An 18,796-nucleotide genomic window follows, 5' to 3' on the forward strand; every position below is an offset into this window, starting at 1 on the left:
AGGAATGTACACTAACACCTTTCCTACCAGTAAAGGTCTGTGTCCATACCCCTACCCCCCTGTAATGGAACTGAAAATCTACCTTTATCCATACCCCAGAGTTTTTTACTTTGGTGCAGTACTCCAAACTCTGTCAATTTCTGCTTTGCATTTAATTTTTTTAAGATTTATTTCTATTTTTTAATTTATTTATTTGATAGAACAGAGCGAAATTGAGGAGAAGGAGATAGAGACAGAGAAGCCTTTGCAGCACTGCTTTACTGTTCATGAGGCTTTCCCTCTGCAGGTGGGGACCAGGGGTTGTACCCTGGGTCCTTGTGCACAGTAATGTGTGCACTTATCTAGGTGCACCACGACCTGGCTGCACCTTTTTTTTTCTTTATTGGGGAATTAATGTTTTACATTCAGTGGTAAATACAATAGTTTGTACATGCATAACATTTCTCAGTTTTCCATATAACAATACAACCCCCACTAGGTCCTCTGTCATCCTTCCTGAACCTGTATCCCCGCCCCCCCCCCAGTTAGTTTGTGCTTGGATTTATTTTTCTTGGTGCTCTTAATGTTTTCTGAATCTGAAAGTCTATTTGCTTTAAGTTAGGGAAATTCTCACCTAGTATTTATTTAAAATTCTCCCCCTTTTTCTCTCTTCTTTCAGATACTCCTATAGTGTAAATTTTGCTTCTCCTTCTTCTTCTTCTTCTTCTAGCGTTTGCCTTTGCTTCTCCTGATATTTCCCCATAACATATCATACTGTTTTTTATTTGTTTTCATTCTTTCTTTTTCATTCATAGATGGACTCTAAAAAAAAAAATTAAACAAAGCAAAGATAATACAGAGTAAATCCTCAATGAAATATAGGCTATTGCAGGATATTTGGAGATTGAGAAGCACTATCATGATGCTGAGAATTTTAAGTCCCTGTGGTAGAACAGGATGATGGTTTGATGGCAGGTGAAATGTATAGATACCAGCCTTGGGGAAATTTGGGAATATACATAGAGTCCTGTAACTCAGCATTCTCTCAGTTGATATTGATGCTGGAAAGGAAAACAAACAAACAAAAATATTTCCATTTGCTACCTTATTGGTTTGTTTTATATTTAATCAGCCCTCCAAGAACTATTCTTGAATCTGTCAAAACTTAACATCAGCATATTAAAATTTCATGTAGGACTGGTAAGTAGTTAAACCATGGAGTACATTTCTTCTGTGTGTGATTCCCTGGATTTGAGCCTATACTACATGAAGCACCATGGTCATGATCAGGGAAATTCCATGGATGGTGATGTGGTACTGTATTGTTTCTCCTCTCTGTTGCTATCTCTATCTCCTAAGAAAATGAATTTTAAAAGTGAGTCTGTTCAGTAGCAGGACCCTGGGTTCATTCAAGAGCCTGATATGTCATTCAAAAAAAAAACTTATAAAAACAGCTTTGGGTATATTCATTATTATTATTATTATTATATAGATATAAATTGAGAGAGTATGGAAGAAATGAAGAAGAAAAAGACAGAAAGACCCCTGCAGCCTTCCTTCATCACTCATGAAGCTTTCTCCCTGCAGAGGTGGACCAGAGGCTTGAACCTGGGTCCTTGCACACTGTAATATGTACACTTAACCAAATGCAGCACCACCTAGCCCCCTTGGATATATTCTTAATAGTTTGGCCTGCCTACCAAAGTGATCAGTATATAAAGGAAACCAGTTATTATTATTATCCAGAAGTGTTACATAATCCACATTATTACCGAAGAAATTGTAAAATGTTATAGAGTGAGGGCACTTAGATTTATGGGATTTTATCTGGGCTTTTGTCCTGGTTCTTTTATGCAATGTTTCTTGGTTCTCGCCTGCAGTGGAAAGCTTCATGAGTGAAAGCTTCATGAGTGTAAAGTTGTGTAGATGTTTCTTTATCTCCGCTTTGCTCTTGACTTCTCTGTCTCTATTCAGTTAATTACTTAACTACTAAAAAATGTGGAAAATTTAACATAGTGCACCAGGTTCTTCAACAAATAAATAGCATAATAGAAGAACTGGTAACTAGGGACCAAGGATCTTTGCATTCTGGTCTCATGCCTTGCATGCATGAACCCCAGGTTTCACATGAGTACAAAAGTGCTTTGGTGCACTCATTCGCACATGCACTCGCTCTCTCTCTCTCTCTCTCTCCCTCTCTCTATACACACTTTATTTTCTCCTTTCCCTCTCCATCTTTCTGTATCTTTTTCACAAAAGAATAAGAAAATATTGGCTGTGACAGTGACTCAGTGGTAGACTATATGGATGAGACTCTAAATTCAGTCTTAACCTCATTTTAAAAAAGAGCAAGTAACTATAATGGCACAATTAAAAATAGTAGATGCAAAAATATATTCACCAACATACATATAATGAATAAAGTGTAATTAAGACTGTTAGACAATTGTTGAATTAGGATATAGTACTCAGATCTGCCTGGGCATGGGATAAAAGAGTATGCTATGTCAAACAATATTCCTGGTACATAGAGTATATTTTAAAGAGTCTTCACAGATCCTTTCCCTGGGCATTTTAAGAGAAGAACGTAGTGGTATTGATGAGAGAACTGAAATTTTGCAAAATACGTTTTTAAAAAATGCAATTTCCATGGGCTGGATAGTGTTACAGTTATAGTGCAAAGCACAAGGACTGGCACAAGGATCCCAGTTTGAGCCCCCCAGCTCCTCACCTGCAGGGGGCTCGCTTCACAAGCAGTGAAGCAGATCTGCAGGTGTCTTTCTCCCTCCCCCCCACTCTTTTCCTCTTCTCTGTTTCTCTCTGTCCTGCCCAACAACAACAGTAATAGAAAAAAGATGGCCTCCAGGAACTGTGGTTTCGTCATGCATCATCAAACCCCAACAATAACCCTGGAGGCAAAAGAATAAATAAATAAAATTTCCAGCTCTGAAAAAAATAATTACTTTTAATGCTTAAATATTAAGAAAAATATTTCATAGTAGACACACCACAGTGATAGTACAAATCATCAGTAGCCATAAAAATCTTAACCAAAGTGCATGAGGCGCAAAGCACAAGAACTGGTGTAAGGATCCTGGTTCGAGCCCCCAGCTGCCCACCTCCAGGGGAGTCACTTCACAGGTGATGAAGCAGGTCTGCAGGTGTCTATCTTTCTCTCCCACTCTCTGTCTTCCCCTCCTCTCTCAATAATAATTTGAATTTCCTCTGCGAAGAATATAATCAAACATGTAGATTGTAGTTCAGATATTAAAGGGTCTTTAAAAAGAAACTTAAACTTAGGATCAGAAAATTAGATTTAAGTTTTTATAGAAATAAACATATATCTTACGTGATAAAATGGAATTTTAAGACAGTATTAATAGCTCCAGAATCTTTTCTCTCTGTCCTATCCAACAACAACGATGTCAATAATAACTACAACAATAAAACCACAAGGGCAACAAAAGGGAATAAATAAGTATTTTTTTAAAAAAGAGAGAAATCTTAACCAAAAGCAAAACTTTTGCCTTTTTAACAATGATAAAATAATTAATTTTTTTCTTAGTTCACAAACTAGAAAAGAACTAAGGTAAGTTTTCAACCATTTTTGAGAAGATATAATTCTGGATGTCTTTATTTTTAGTTAAGTCTCATTTTTTTATGCTGTAATAAAACATTTCAGAATAAGTATTATCAGAGCTTTTCTTCTACAATGCCTGGGTATATTTTGCTCTGAGAAGATTGTCATTCTCTTGCTTTAATTTAACCTGGTGATCAGGTTGACAGTTAAAATGAATATTAGCCTAAATATAATTTTCTTTGAAAGTTAATATTTTTGTACATTTGATCTCCTGCCTAAAGTGATAAAATATTATGAAGTGTACAGTTGTAAGATACAAATTCATCAAAGTTATTATCCCCTCTGTATGAAACTCTTATTCAGTTCCTCCCAATAATATAATGGAACTTTTCCAAGTTTATAAACAGTACATTTGCAGCACATCTTAAATAGCTCTGTTCATTTTGATATAACAATTATCAACAATTATCAGATAGAGTTTCAGCTCTAGTCTGTACTACAGTACTACTGCTTCTATGATGTCATCCTTGACAGCTTTTGTTTTCCTCCATCATTCTGTATACTTATATAATCCCTGCATTGCTCTACCTAACATATATAACACTCAGATATTTACTTTAATCACCATCCTGTAATTTATGATTTCTATTCTCAAGATCCTGGTGATAGCATAGTAAAGGATACATTCTGTATGACATTTTTCTCTCTGGCTTTTTTTTTTAATTTTGTGTTTGTCCTACTTGAGAAATAATTTTTACACCAAACAAATCATGATAACATAATGTGATTAAGACATGAATTTATTGTTTGATACAATATCATATCTTCTTGACACTGTTAATTTTTCATATTCAATACTTCTCATGAGATTTATTGTGCATAAGAGATAGTTTGTCAGGACATCCATATCAACCAAGAGGTAGTCTCCAAAATTTGTATTGAAAGGTACTTTAATTTATTGTAGTTGCTGGCAAAGCTTCTGTAAGAGGCACATGAGAAACACTTAATTAAAGTTCACTGAGGTTAAGTTTCATTTTGTAGTAAGCAGAAAATAATTTGAATTTCCTCTGCGAAGAATATAATCAAACATGTAGATTGTAGTTCAGATATTAAAGGGTCTTTAAAAAGAAACTTAAACTTAGGATCAGAAAATTAGATTTAAGTTTTTATAGAAATAAACATATATCTTATGTGATAAAATGGAATTTTAAGACAGTATTAATAGCTCCAGAATCTTTTTCCTAGTTTCTTCCTCTTCTTCATTTCTCCCTCCCCCTCCTCCTTAGTTTGCAATAAAAATGGTTCTGACTTCAGTTGTTCACTTCATTGACTTCATACCATCTTATGATTTGCTGTCTTTCCTTTTGTCTTACTACTTTCTTTTTTGCCACACTAACTTTATCTTTGCTTTGTGAATTCCCAAACATTTCTAGCAAAGCATTACCTTTGTAAATGAAATAAATCCATTTATAGTAGAAATAAAAATATTCAAAAAAAATGGGGGTCAGGTGGTAGCACAGTGGGTTAAGCACAGGTGGCATGAATCTTAAGGACTGGCATTAAGGATCATGGTTAGAACCCCTGGCTCCCCACCTTCAGGGGGGTCGCTTCACAGGCAGTGAAGCAGGTCTGCAAGTGTTTATCTTTCCTTCTACCTCTCTGTCTTCCCCTCCTCTCTGGATTTCTCTCTGTCCTATCCAACAATAAAAGCAACAGTGACAATAGTAACAACAACAAGGGCAAAAAAAATGGGGGAAGATGGCCTCCAGGAGCAGTGGATTTGTAGTGCAGGTACCAAGCCCCAGCAATAACCCTGGAGGCAAAGAAAGAAAGGAAGGGAGGGAGGGAGTGAGGGAGGGAGGAAAAGTGGGTTGTGGATATAGTGTGGAACTATAATCTGCAATCTTGTAAGCCGCTGTTTATCACAGATAAAAAAAAAATTAGCTTGGAAAGAGAGAGAGAGAAACTAGAGCTCAGCTCTGGCTTAGCTGGCAGAGAGAGAGAGAGAGAGGAGAGAGGTTGAGAGAAACATAAGTAGCCTGCAAAATAGCGCACTTGCTTTGCCATGTACAACTCAGGTTTGAGCCCAATTCCCACCACATTAAAAAGCTTCTGTGGTGTGAACTTTTGCATTTTCTGTCTTGGTCTCTATCTGGAAAGAGAGAAAAAGCCATATACAGATTTAATACAATTTGTAGCAAAATTCCACCAACAGATACAAAAATTTATCTGGAACAGGAAAAGTATTTACGATTACCAAAGCATTACTGATAGAAAAAAGCAAGAAAGGTAGCATCACACTTCCCAGCCTAAAAGCATATTACAAGACTGTTGTATCAAACTTCCCTTGTACTGGAACAAAAAATAGACACATTAACTAATGGAGTATTTTTTTTTTCCTTCTGATATGGGTACCAGAATATTAAATATAGAGATGAGGGATCAGGTGGTGGTGCATCTGGTTAAGTGCACACATTACAGTGCTCAAGAACCCATGTTCAAGCCCCTGGTCCCCACCTGCAGGGCAAAAGCTTAAGAAATAGTGAAGCAGGGTTGCAGTTGTCTCTCTGTCTCTTCCCCACCCTACCTCACCTTCCCCTCTCAATTTTACACCAAACAAATCATGATAACATAATGTGATTAAGACATGAATTTATTGTGTGGCATAATATCACTTGATATAATATCCTTTTTTTAATTTTTTTATTTAAAAAAGGAAACATTGACTAAACCACACGTTAAGAGGGGTACAACTTCACAACAATTCCCACCACCAGAACTCTGTATCCCATCGCCTCCCCTGATAGCTTTCCTGTTCTTTAGCCCTCTGGGAGTATGGACCCAAGGTCATTGTGGGATGCATTAGGTGGAAGGTCTGGCTTCTGTAATTGCTTCCCCACTGAACATGGGCGTTGACAGGTCGATCCATACTCCCAGCCTGCCTCTCTCTTTCCCTAACGGGGAAGGGCTCTGGGGAATTGGAGCTCCAGGACATATTGGTGGGGTTGTCTGTCCAGGCAAGTCTGGTTGGCATCATGCTAGCATCTGGAACCTGGTGGTTGAAAAGAGAGTTAACATACAAAGCCAAACAAACTGTTGACCAATCATGGACGTAAAGGCTGGAATACTGCAGATGAAGAGTTGGGGGTCCCTCCGTTTTATAGATAGCTAGCAGGCATATTTTAGTTATATTCCAAAGGATCTGTGGCTATACTAGTGGGGTTTTTGTTTTGTTTTGTTTTGTTTTTTTGCCTGAGCCTGAAATCTGTTATGCAGGTGGATCCTAATTATTGTCTGGAGAGGTGATGTCATGGCTGGCAGAAGGACCAGAAGGTTGGATCAGGGAAGAGAGTAGCTCCCAAATATCAGAAAGGTGTATAAATATTGTTGACTGTAAACTCCCATCGATTTGATGTGATCTGGGGCCCATATTCAACTTAGGAGCCTATGTGACCTCTGCATCCCTGTAGATCTGAGCTCACATTCTGTGGTCATGAGTAGGAACGTTCCAAGCTGCCCCAATATCAGGACCCATCTTCCTCAGGTGTAGCATAGAGTATATATTGTCTAGCCTCCCTTTGGAGGATAGAACATTCTCTACTATTGTCAATCCAAGTTGAAGGCAAGGTCCTATGGGGGCCCACAAAGGGGTCTATTGTGTTGTTCCTGATAGGGATGACCGATAACAATGGAGAGAGGGATTTATTCGATGTCTGGGCTCATTATGTCTGTTTGGGAATCTCAGGACTTAATGAATAGGGCTTCAGTTGTACTAAATATCTTTACATGATTTTTTAAGTTATTTTTTAAAAAAATGTTGAAAGCTCAAAATTGTGATTAGTTCAATGGCTTTGAAAGAGTTTCTCACAGCTTTTTATTCTTAAGCAATTTCAGGGGCTAAAAAAACTGAAACTCATTAGGATACAGAATAAACTTACACATAATTTTTCACAAAAGAAAAATCCAGTTAGGGGTATATTTTAAAAATTATCTAAAAACATTATAACATCAGTGGTAAATCAGAAACCTCAATGGTCTATTTATAAAGGAAAGTTACATTTCACTTTATTATATTTTTTAATATTTATTTATTCCCTTTTGTTGCCCTTGTTTCATTGTTGTAGTTATTATTGTTGTTGTTATTGGTATCATTGTTGTTGGATAGGACAGAGAGAAATAGAGAAGGGGAAGACAGAGAGGGGGAGAGAAAGATAGACACCTGCAAACCTCTTCATAACTTGTGAAGCGATTCCCCCGCAGTTGGGAAGCCGGGGCTAGAACTGGGATCCTTATGCCAGTCCTTTCGCTTTGCGCCACGTGCACTTAACCTGCTGCGCTACTGCTCAACTCCCTAAAATTGAACTTTTAGTTCACAAGTTGTAGAGCAGAGATATATTGAGTTTTTTTAGTAATGTGTAAACCATTTGAGCATGGAGCTATAAATCTGGCTTTCTGCTCATTTCTACCACCATTTATAGGACAGTCACCAAAATTGTTTCCACTGTGATTTAAATATGGATTACTGTTTTCCCTAGAAAATTACCAACAGGTTTTGTAAATTATTTCATACATTTTGAAATAATTTTGATTTCTGATATCTTGCCTCTTATTTGTGTGTTGGCCACAAATTCTATTTTATTTCATTATGCTTGTGCTAGCTTAGAAAAATTCATGATTATTTAGAGACAGAATTTTTTTATTAGAGAGACAGGGAAACACCTTCAGCACTACTGTACCACTCATGAAGTGTTCTGCCCCCACAGGTGGGATCCAAGCACTTGAACCTGGGTCCTTGTGCACTGTAGTGTGTGTGCTTAACCAGGTGTGCTAGCACCTTGCCCTTAGAGACAGAAATGTTAAGCTCTTCATTATTTGAATGTTGATACTCAGGTTTTCCTCAAGATTTAACCTATTTCTTATCTTCATGCCAGTTGAGACACTTTTAGAAATCTTCAAGTACCATTTCCAATCTTCTGAAAATAGAACAGTTTCATCAGCATAAGATGATTTCTATAAGTTTTTTTTATTTGACTATTTGTACATTTTATTTTAAAGAGGTCAAATAAAAATAGATGGTAGTTAAGTTGGAGGACCTTTGAAGCTACAGCATTAATAATGCTGATGCTACTTGCCATGAAGGAATATGAAATATGTTTCAGCTTTTTAATTAACCAAAATATTTGTTTTCTTCTTCATCTTTCTCCTCTAGCGATGCTATTGCTGAGATTAGAGCCATTTGTATTGAAGAAATTGGAGTATGGATGAAAATGTATAGTGATGCCTTCCTAAATGACAGTTACCTAAAATATGTTGGCTGGACTCTTCATGACAGGGTAAGTTTGTTCCAGACATGGATAGAAGGTGTGATTTTTTTCATTCCTAACATGCTGAGAGTCAAAATGGAAGTAGTTGATTTTGTCCAAAAGTTCTAGTAATATGGAAATTGAGATGATATAGCTGAATAACTGCTAGATGGTTATAGTGAACCTTGAGAAATTGTCCCATGTATGAAGACTCTCTTACTTAGTTTTAATACTTTCTTAAACCAGTATTGACAAAGTGATACATCTAAAGTCTTAAAAGAATACAGTACCTGAAAAAGTTGATTGTGTTATTTAAGTTTAGATTCAAATGAGATTGCTTGTTTCTCTTAATATATAAAACTAAAAATAAGGATGTGGAGATAATATAATGGCTATGCAAAAAGACTTTCATGTCTGAGACTCCAAAGTCCCATGTTCAATCTGCATACCATCATAAGCCAGAGCTGAGCAGTGCTCTGATATCTACCTATCTTCTCTCTGTATTTCAATGTCTTTCATTAAAATAAAGAAAATAAAAAATATTTTAAAAATTAATTTCATTGACTTTAACTCCCTATTGCCATGACTTAACAAAGTGTTTTTATCAGAACTGAATAGATGTGTTGGATTTTAGGATATTCCATATAATCATTCATTTCTGCTTCTACTTCCTTAGTAAATTCTGAGATTTTATAAAGAATCCCTCGTTATTGAATTTTGAATAAATAATCATCAAGATTACCAAAGATGTGATTCTACTATTAGAATTCTACTATTAGAATTTTATATTGAACGGCCTGCCAATCAGCAACTTGACCTACCAACAACTCACAAATATGGAAATCTTACAGTTTATTTTCAACTGTTGATTTCAATTATGTGAATTGTTTAAAAAGCATAAAGTACTGAGTTCTACATACAATTTTATTGTTAGACTACTGAGACATTTGGTAATATTCTAAAATACTTTCTTTCTTGCCACCAGAAATATTATTGGAGTTCAGGACCTATACAAGCCCATGCATGCGTCCTGGTGGCCTTTTATTTTATTACTTTATTTTTATGATTAAAGGAGAGAGAGAAAAAAGACACAGGCAGCACTGTTCTACTGCTCATGAAGCTTCATTCCTGCTGATGGGGATTGTGGGCTTGATCCCATGTCCTTGCACATGGTGACATGTGCACTCTACCAGATGCCCAACCATCTAAGCTTCCCACCCCCATCTGTTTTTCATCTGTGATTAATAGTGGGCTACAATATTTTAGATTAATTTTAAGTTTCACAGTACACCGACCACCAAAGTTCCATGTACCCACCTTCTCATCTCCTAAACATAACCACCATTATTCTCACAAGTCTTAGAAATAGCTTGGTGGGTGGTGTGTGTGTGTGTGTGTGTGTGTGTGTGTGTGTGTGTGTGTGTGTGTGTGTGTGTGTGTGTGTATGTGTTATAGGTTCATGTGTATCAGTGCTCTAAATTTCACATATGAGTGACACCATCTAGTAGTTGTCTTTCATCTCTTTGCTAGGCATAACCACCTCTGGTTCTATCCATTTTATCTCAAAGGACACAATACCACCTTTTTTTATTGCAGAATAGTATTCCATGGAATATATGTCCCAAACATTTTTAGCCATCTGTTAATTGGCATTTAGCCTGCTTCCACTCTTTGACTTTTGTGAATAATTAAGCCATGAACATATGGGTGCATATATCCTCTCAAATTAGTGTTTGAGTGTTTGATAAATCCATTTTTATTTGTTCAAGGACTCTCTATGTAGTCTTCCAAAGAGGCTATACCAGTTTACATTCCTACCAGCAGTATAACAGAATCTCCTTTTCCCCACAACCTTGCCAGAACCTATTATTTTCTGATTTGTTGATTTAAGCCATTTCCTCAGGTGTGAGATTGAATCTTAGTGTAGTTTCAATTTGCATTTCTCTGATGGTAAGTGAAAAAGAATATTTCTTTACATGTCTGTAGGCCATGTGTATCTCTCTCCAGAAAACTATATTATAATTTCTTTGTCCTACTTTTTCATTAGGTTGTCCTTATTTATTTTGTAGATCCATACCAATTCTGTATAGATGTTTAACCTCAGTCTCTTGTCAGACGTGTAAATATCTTCTTCCATTTACAGGTTGCCTGGTTATCCTTGTGTAGTTTTCTTCTGATGTGTAGAAGCTTTTTATTTACTTACTTATTTATTTATTTATTATTGAGTAGAGACATAGAAATTGAGAGGGGGGAGATAGAAAGAGAGAGACAGAAAGACTGCAGCTCTACTTCACCACTTATAAAATTCCCCCCAACCGACAGGTAGGGACCAGGGGCTTGAACCTAGGTCTTTGAGCACTGTAATATGTGCACTTAACCAGATAGGCCATCTCCCAGCCCCTGTAGAAGTTTTTCAGTTTCATATAGTACCATTGATTTAGTCTTCTTTTTGTTTTCCATGCCCATTGGGTTGAATCTCCAAATAAGATCTTTGATGCAAAGATCCTGCAAAGTTTCATCAGTTATTCTTCTATAAACTTTAGAGTTTCCGGGTGCCAGACAGTAGCACATCCAGTTAAACACATACATTACAGTGCACAACTTAGGTAGTTTATATAGAGACTCAGTTTCTTTCTATTGACCAAAACATTTCTAAATTATATAATTAACACTTTCATCTATTCTCATTAATGATAATACAGTCTTAATCACTTTTTATATTTATTCTAATGATGCTAGAATCCCTTTACCCTTTCCAGTTTGATAGTACAGATTTTCTTTTACTATATGTGTATAAGTCTTCTACTTTCTTTCGTATGTGTGATTCTTCATATAATAATTTCACTGGTGCTTTGTATAGAATCTGTTTTTAGTTAATCCACCCCATTTCTTCTCTGTGTTGATTCATCCCATATTCTGTTTGTCTTACATTCACCCAAATCCTTTCAGCATTGCATGTGTCAGGTAAATGGCATATGTCACCTATCAAAAGAAGTAGAAGTTCAAACACTACCCAGTGCATGCTAGCATTAGGGTTGCCTAGGAAAACAACATTGTGGAGATAGAATGATGTTTCCTCGCAGAGACAAAGGACAGAGAAAGACAAGCTTCAGTAGTGAACATTGGTCTCTTCCAGTAGTCTACATAGAGTAATTGTACTGAATGCACCACTTTTATATCATGGATCTATGGAGCCTGTTTCCTACCCTTTGCAGAGAGATTTAAGTGGCCTTGACCAGGTGAGGGATGACACACACTTAATTAGAACAAAAGAACACACATTTGAGTTTAAAACAGTAAAGAGATGCAGGGGTGGACCTCCCTTCACCCAACACTGCCCTTTCTTAGATCAATATATATAGCAAAGCAGATTCTCATAAAATAAATATTAAATTTTTAAAAAATATTTATTTATTCCCTTTTGTTGTCCTTGTAGTTATCATTGTTATTGATGTCGTCATTGTTGGATAGGGCAGAGAGAAATGGAGAGAGGAGGGGAAGACAGAAAGAGGGAGAGAAAGACAGACACCTGCAGACCTGCTTCACCACCTGTGAAGCGACTCCCCTACAGGTGCAGAGCCAGGGGCTCAAACTGGGATCTTTACGCCGGTCCTTGGCGCTTTGCGCCCCTGCACTTAACCTGCTGAACTACCACCCAACTCCCACATCTTAATTTCTATACAAAGAATATAGAGTATAGACTTCTATACAAAGAGTATAGATCACCTGACTCCCTATATATATATATATGAGTTTTACTTGGGACAGCAGAAGACTTAGTAGGAATAAGAAGGGGAAGGATTAATGTATCCGTCTACCTCCCATTCCAGAGGGGAGACTATAACTTGTGGTGCTGGATGCCCAAGTATTGCAGTCCAAGTTGTCTGTTCCAATTCTGAGGCTGCTACTGCTATGGGAATCCAGTGACTTTGTTCTTTGACCTAGATGTGTGTGTGTATGTGTGTGTGTGTGTGTGTGTGTGTGTGTGTGTGTGTGTGTGTGTAATGCTTTCCAGTAAATACAGTTGTTGGTACACATGTAAAATTTCTCAATTTTCTGCAAAACTCTTACATCCCCAGTCTGGTCATCTTCCACCATCATGCACAGGACCTAGAAGCTACGTCCCACCCCCCCACCCCCAAATCTTTTACTTTGGTGTAGACACCAAACCTAGTCCAAGTTCTACCTTTTTTTTTTTTTTTCAAATTCTACTTTGTCTTTCTCTTTCTGTTCTTATTTCTCAACTTCTGTCTCTCCCTAGTCAGCAACAAGCTTCTATGAAAGTTATTTTCCCCACAAAATGGGCTTTCTTTTTTTTTTTCATAGATTATGATTTAATTTATTAAAAATAAATTCAAAAACCAGACAAGAATCAATTATCTAGGAATACGTATTATACTTATGCATACTTGGGTGAGAAAATTATAAGGTAAAGCAATAAAAATAAGTATCCAAAAAGCCAAGTTGATGTGACTTATGTGGTGACTGGGAAAACACATATAGGCACCTCTGAGTTTACCATGGTTTCTATTATGATTTGAATGACAGACAGATTTTAACTATAAATCTGTCTTTACATCTATACTATGTACATAGTTGTTATACAATTAAAAACATGGGGAATATATGAAATAATCTAACTCTTAATAGTGAGTATATCTTGATGGTAAAATTTGAGCTAATTTTTTTGTTTTTATCACTAGCACAGATGAATCTCTATAAAAGCACTTATATGAGTCAAGAGAAAATAAAATTGTTGAATAAAGCATAAAATGCACAGGCAACATTTATTGCAAAAATAAACCACTGTAAGAAAATAATATATATAATAACAAGAAAGATAGAACTGTAATAGACAAACACCCTCTAATAAGCAGATAAGAGACTAAGGAACATAAAACTCAATAAAACCACAGGGGCAGCAAAAGGGAATAAAGAAATTAAAAGAAAAGAAAAGAGAACTCCGAGGAGCTGAGGTGAGATCCCAGAAGAAGCTTGTTTCCATGTTCTAACCAGAGACAAAGGATCTAAAGTGCCTTGGCTGAAGATGTCTGAAATTCAATCTTCTTCCTAAGAAATTCACACATCTCCTGATAGGACCTGTGTCAACACGTCCTTACACTTCCTTCCTTTTGCTAATGAAGGTGAGCTGAACTGGGTGTCCTCCAACTTCAGTTCCATACTGATGGACTCTTTTGAGTGTGGCAAGAGAGGTGGAATCCTTTTGATGCCGAAACCCCAGCCTAGTGGTTGGCAGACATTCTCTTTCATTTTCATGGGGATGCTCATGCCCTCTGTTTCTGGTTCGTGTCTGGATGTAAGTTGGTGAGATCTTGTATGCCCTTCTCATACTGCATCTACACATGACTATGTTCCCTTCACACCCAGAACCACAGCAACTTCTAGCTTTTAAGGCAAAAGTGTCTTCTTTAGGTGGCTCTGTGGTTTCTTCTTTTCTGGGACTCACAGACACCAGGTCTGGTTTCTCATTGTCCTGGGTCCTTGTACGTAGTTCCACATGCGCTCAGCCAGGCGCGGCAGCGCGGCCGTCCCGCGGCATTTCCTGAAGGTCACAGGCAGCAAGCCAAAATGGGCTTTCTTAGTTGATATCACTCTTCTCAGCATTTCGGCAGGTCATGGACAATAATAGCTTATGACCTGATAGAAATGGATCAAACTCAGTGGTCAAAGTGGCCAGAACAACTCTCACCATAGTATGGAGCTTCGTCCATTGGCTAAATTATCTGCATCCATTCCTGTCCACTGGCCAGATGATAACCATGACACAGAAGACCTCATCTTCCCATACTTTAACTGAACTGCCATGTCTTATTGCCTGTGAACTCACCTTTGAATCTTATGCCTCAGGTTAGTCTCAGGATGGATCAAACAATCCCCTACAAGTTGTTTGGCTTTTTGGAGAAAGTCTGTTTGGTCTCTTAATTCTCAGCAGGCCTAATCTTGGATGTACCATTTCTGTTTCTAGTCAAGCTCTGTTGAACCTTATTTTACTGGTCAGATTTATAATCATTGAAGTGAAAATGGGCAATTCAAGTTGCAATTCTCATGTGGCATTCCAATTGTAAGATGCTTTATTTCCACCAGTGTTGTAGCAAGCAAGAAACTGTCATTTAGAAGAGATGAATTAGATGCCTATTTATGGAAGACTTTACTCCCAGAATCCAAGAGGCTGTGGACTCCTGTGGCATTTCCTAGGCAGTAGATTCCAGTGATCTGTAAGAGAACATATGCAGAAAAATGTGCTTCCATCAGACTAGCAGACTTCAAAGGTCCTCAGAATTGTTCCTGGGCCAGTAATTATTGAGAAGCTTATTAAAGCTATACTGCAGAAGACCTCATTTAGACTATTTCATGATTCATCTAAAATGCCCCCCAAAAGCACCCAGGTAGTATATACACAGTTTACACTACCTATATTAGCCCACTACCTGATTAGTATGTTTTACAGCAATTTATTTTTTATGTGTTTTTGTTTTGTTTCATCATCTTTGAGATACTTACCTGGCTTTTTGCCCATGTGGTCCTAAAATTTTATCTGCTGGGCCAAAGCCTGGATTCTACCTGGGTTTTTAGTTAAATTGTCACTGAATCACTACATCATCGACTAAATTCAAGACTGCACCCACAAATTTTTCAGATAGTCCAGCTATCAGGACACATGCATTACTAAGAGTTCTGTGGGAAGGTAACTTGTTGAAGGTCAAGTGCCATCCATCAGGGCACACTGCAGAGGAATCTATGTGTATTGTGTAAATTTAGTAAAAGTACATTGCAGGTCATATCATGAATGCAGATTAGTCCTGGTCTTCATTCTGCAAAGTGATCTAGTATAAAGTATTATGTATGTCAGTAGTAATAGGCTGATTTCATATAAGGATTGTCACTGTCTCAGCATTGGTGACAATGTGCCAGTATGCGATATGTAATACTTTTCTTGATCTTCATCATGACTTGCCTCTGGGAACCCCATGTCCTATGGCACATCTTCATCGGTTCCTTTGGGCTGCCTTGCAGCAGTGTTACCCATTAGAATGATCATGACACTTCTTCATCTAATTATTAGGTAAAGCTACTTTGTCTCTACTGTTTTGTGACTTTTTCATCTGTACTGCTATTAGCAGTTAAATTCTGAGTCATTCCTAACTAGTCTGCCAGTCCTACCTTACAGAGCACACTCAATATGGACCATCTCAGCAACGCTTATACCTAAATCACCCATCTGTTCCTGATTGCTTTGGTATTATCTTATTAAGGAGGGCCTAAGGCCATGGTCAACTGGTTAAAAAAAAAAAATCTTTCTGGAATACTCACTTCTGTGTCTTTAAAGTTTCTTCTTTCACACATGCCAGGATTCTGGCTTTTTTTTTTATTATAAAAAGGAAACATTGACAAAACCATAGGCTAAGAGGGGTACAACTCCACACAATTCCCAACAACAGATTCTGTCATCCTTAATCTCCATTTCATATAATAAAACACTATTATTTTTATATGCACTGTCCACCAATGCATTGGGCCAAATTTAGAGGCTTTTAACCAGGTCTTGTTCCCTGAGACAAGGGAGAGCTCCCCATATCCTGTTTTCTATTTCTATAGATTTCTGTAGCCCCATATAGTGTCTAAAAGATCACTTCCTAGCATACCCCCTGGGTTCTTTTTGATTCCGATTGGTTCATTTCTGCAGCACTTGTAGCATATAACAATGTTTCTTCTCCCTTGACTGGTCCAGTATGTTCCTATATAGGCCTTGTTGGCACTTGATCTTAGTCTGGTAGCCACAGGAAAGCTTGGTGTAGAGCATGAAGAAGGCTACTAATGTTGTCCTTAAAGCATTAGCTTTGGGGCAGAGGCAGATAGCATAATAATTATGCAAAGAGACTCTGTCAGGCCTGAGGCTCCAAAGTATCAGGTTCAATCCCACACACCACCATAAATCAAGAGCTGAGCTGTTCTGATAAAAAAAGACATTCACTTCAAACTATCACACTTATAAACAAGACAAAATAAATAGGGACAGGGAAGAAGAACACAAAGTGCAACATGGTATTTTGCATCAAAGTATAAGACTCTGGAGGAGGTGGGGGAGGGAAATGTGAGAGAATAATATTGCAATCATATGTCAATGTAAAGCATTAACCCCTTCAGTTAAAAAAAATTGTTTTAAAAGTCTGAGGGTTGAGGCCTTAGAGAGAGAGAGAGACAGGCTTCACTTTAGATTTCATAGCCAAGGGCATGGGGCTGTACAGGGACAAAAATTCATCTGTGTCCACTCAGCTAGTCCTAAGGTTTGCATCTGAGATGATAAGTTGCCATCTTAAAATGAGTCCCTGGGTCTGATCTTCAATAGTGTTAGCAAGAATAAGTCTCCTTTTAATGTTGCCTGAGTGTGAACACTTGCCTTGCACAGGGGGTTATTTAGTCTGTCGTTTTCTTTAGCATCTCAGTGACACCTAGCAATAGCTACTAAAGTCAGTAATCCTTAGTTACTGTTCACCTTGTTCCCTCAAATGCTATGTAGGCATGGTGTGTCACGTGTACTTTATCACTCACAGATGAACTAGCAAGTGCTACCTTTTTCTGTTTAATGTGGTACTAGATCTCACACAGACATGGTACCATCATTCCTAGACTAACACTTTCATTCTTTTTACTTAGAGAGGGAAACACCACAGTACCACTCCACTGTCTATGGTGTCTGCTGTGGTGTTCCCATGTGGAGCTGGGGCTCAAATATAGGGCTTTGTGTTTGGTACACTACATGTTCTACCAGGTGAACTATTGTTAGGCCCCACAAATGATATCTTACGTCAGAATCTATAGTTAGCACCAGAAATAAGATCCTTCCTCAAGTTAATTGTCTCCCATTCTCTTCAGTCTCCTTTTATTCCCCAGAGCACTGCTTAGCTATATCTTATGTTGGTGCTAGGAGATTGAAGCTGGTAGCTCTGGTATCTCAGGCACAACAAGTCTGTTGCATAAATTGCAGCTCTGTTGGGAGTATGGATCGACCTGTCAACGCCCATGTTCAGCGGGGAAGCAATTACAGAAGCCAGACCTTCCACCTTTTGCATCTCACAATGATCTTGGGTCCATACTTCCCAGAGGGTTAAAGAATAAGAAAGCTATCAGGGGAAGGGATGGGATACGGAGGTCTGGTGGTGGGAATTGTGCAAAGTTGTACCCCTCTTATCCTATGGTTTAGTCAATGTTTCCTTTTTATAAATAAAAAAATTTTTTAAAGAGAGAAAAAATGCAGCTTTGTTACACTAGTCAGCTATTTATTCTTAGAGATCCAACCACACAATCCCATCACTGAAATCTGCTTCCTATAACTGCTTTTGATGCCAGCTGTTTAGGTCACAGCCCTTAAAGCCTGTGTCAGACCAGAGGACTCTGAACACTAATTCCTTCAGGACCCTGAGAGAGAAGAAGAAAAAACGATGCACACGCAGAAGTAGAAATGGGTATAGGTGTGACTTAGAAAGGAAGAGAAGCCAGGGTCATAGAAAATATGGGAGAAGGCAGGTGGGTTGTGGCATACTCTGTTGAGCACATAGTATTAAGCACAAGGACTAGGGTTTGAGCCCCCAGATCCCCACCTGCAGAGGAGACACTTCACAAGTGACAAAGCAGGTCTGCAGGTGGTCTTATCATTCTCCCTATCTACCTCTCCCTCTCCTCTCAATTTCTCTCTGTCTTACCCAATAAAAAAGGGGGGGTGGCTGCCAGGAGTAATGGATTTGTAGTGCTGGCACCAAGCCCCAGTGATAACCCTCAAGGCAAAAATAAATAAACAGAAAAAAATGGGGGGAGTCGGACGGTAGTGCAGCAGATTAAGCGCACATCTTGAAAAGTGCAAGAACGAGATTTTGACTTCCGGAGGCGGAGCTACGAGCAGCAGATCGCTTTCTCT

General features: G+C 37.9%; 1 protein-coding gene across 4 annotated transcripts in view; it reads left to right on the forward strand.

Annotated features, from left to right (window-relative positions):
- Positions 1-18,796, forward strand: part of STAG1 (STAG1 cohesin complex component) — a 445,812-nt gene that overhangs the window by 270,992 nt on the left and 156,024 nt on the right. For all 4 annotated transcript variants that reach the window (XM_060196862.1, XM_060196869.1, XM_060196854.1 and 1 more), the window contains one exon: positions 8,769-8,892. In XM_060196862.1, coding sequence (XP_060052845.1) covers positions 8,769-8,892 — 124 coding nt within the window. The remainder of the gene's footprint in view (positions 1-8,768; positions 8,893-18,796) is intronic.

This window comes from Erinaceus europaeus, chromosome 1 (genome assembly GCF_950295315.1).
Source record: "Erinaceus europaeus chromosome 1, mEriEur2.1, whole genome shotgun sequence".
Taxonomy (NCBI): Eukaryota; Metazoa; Chordata; class Mammalia; order Eulipotyphla; family Erinaceidae; genus Erinaceus; species Erinaceus europaeus.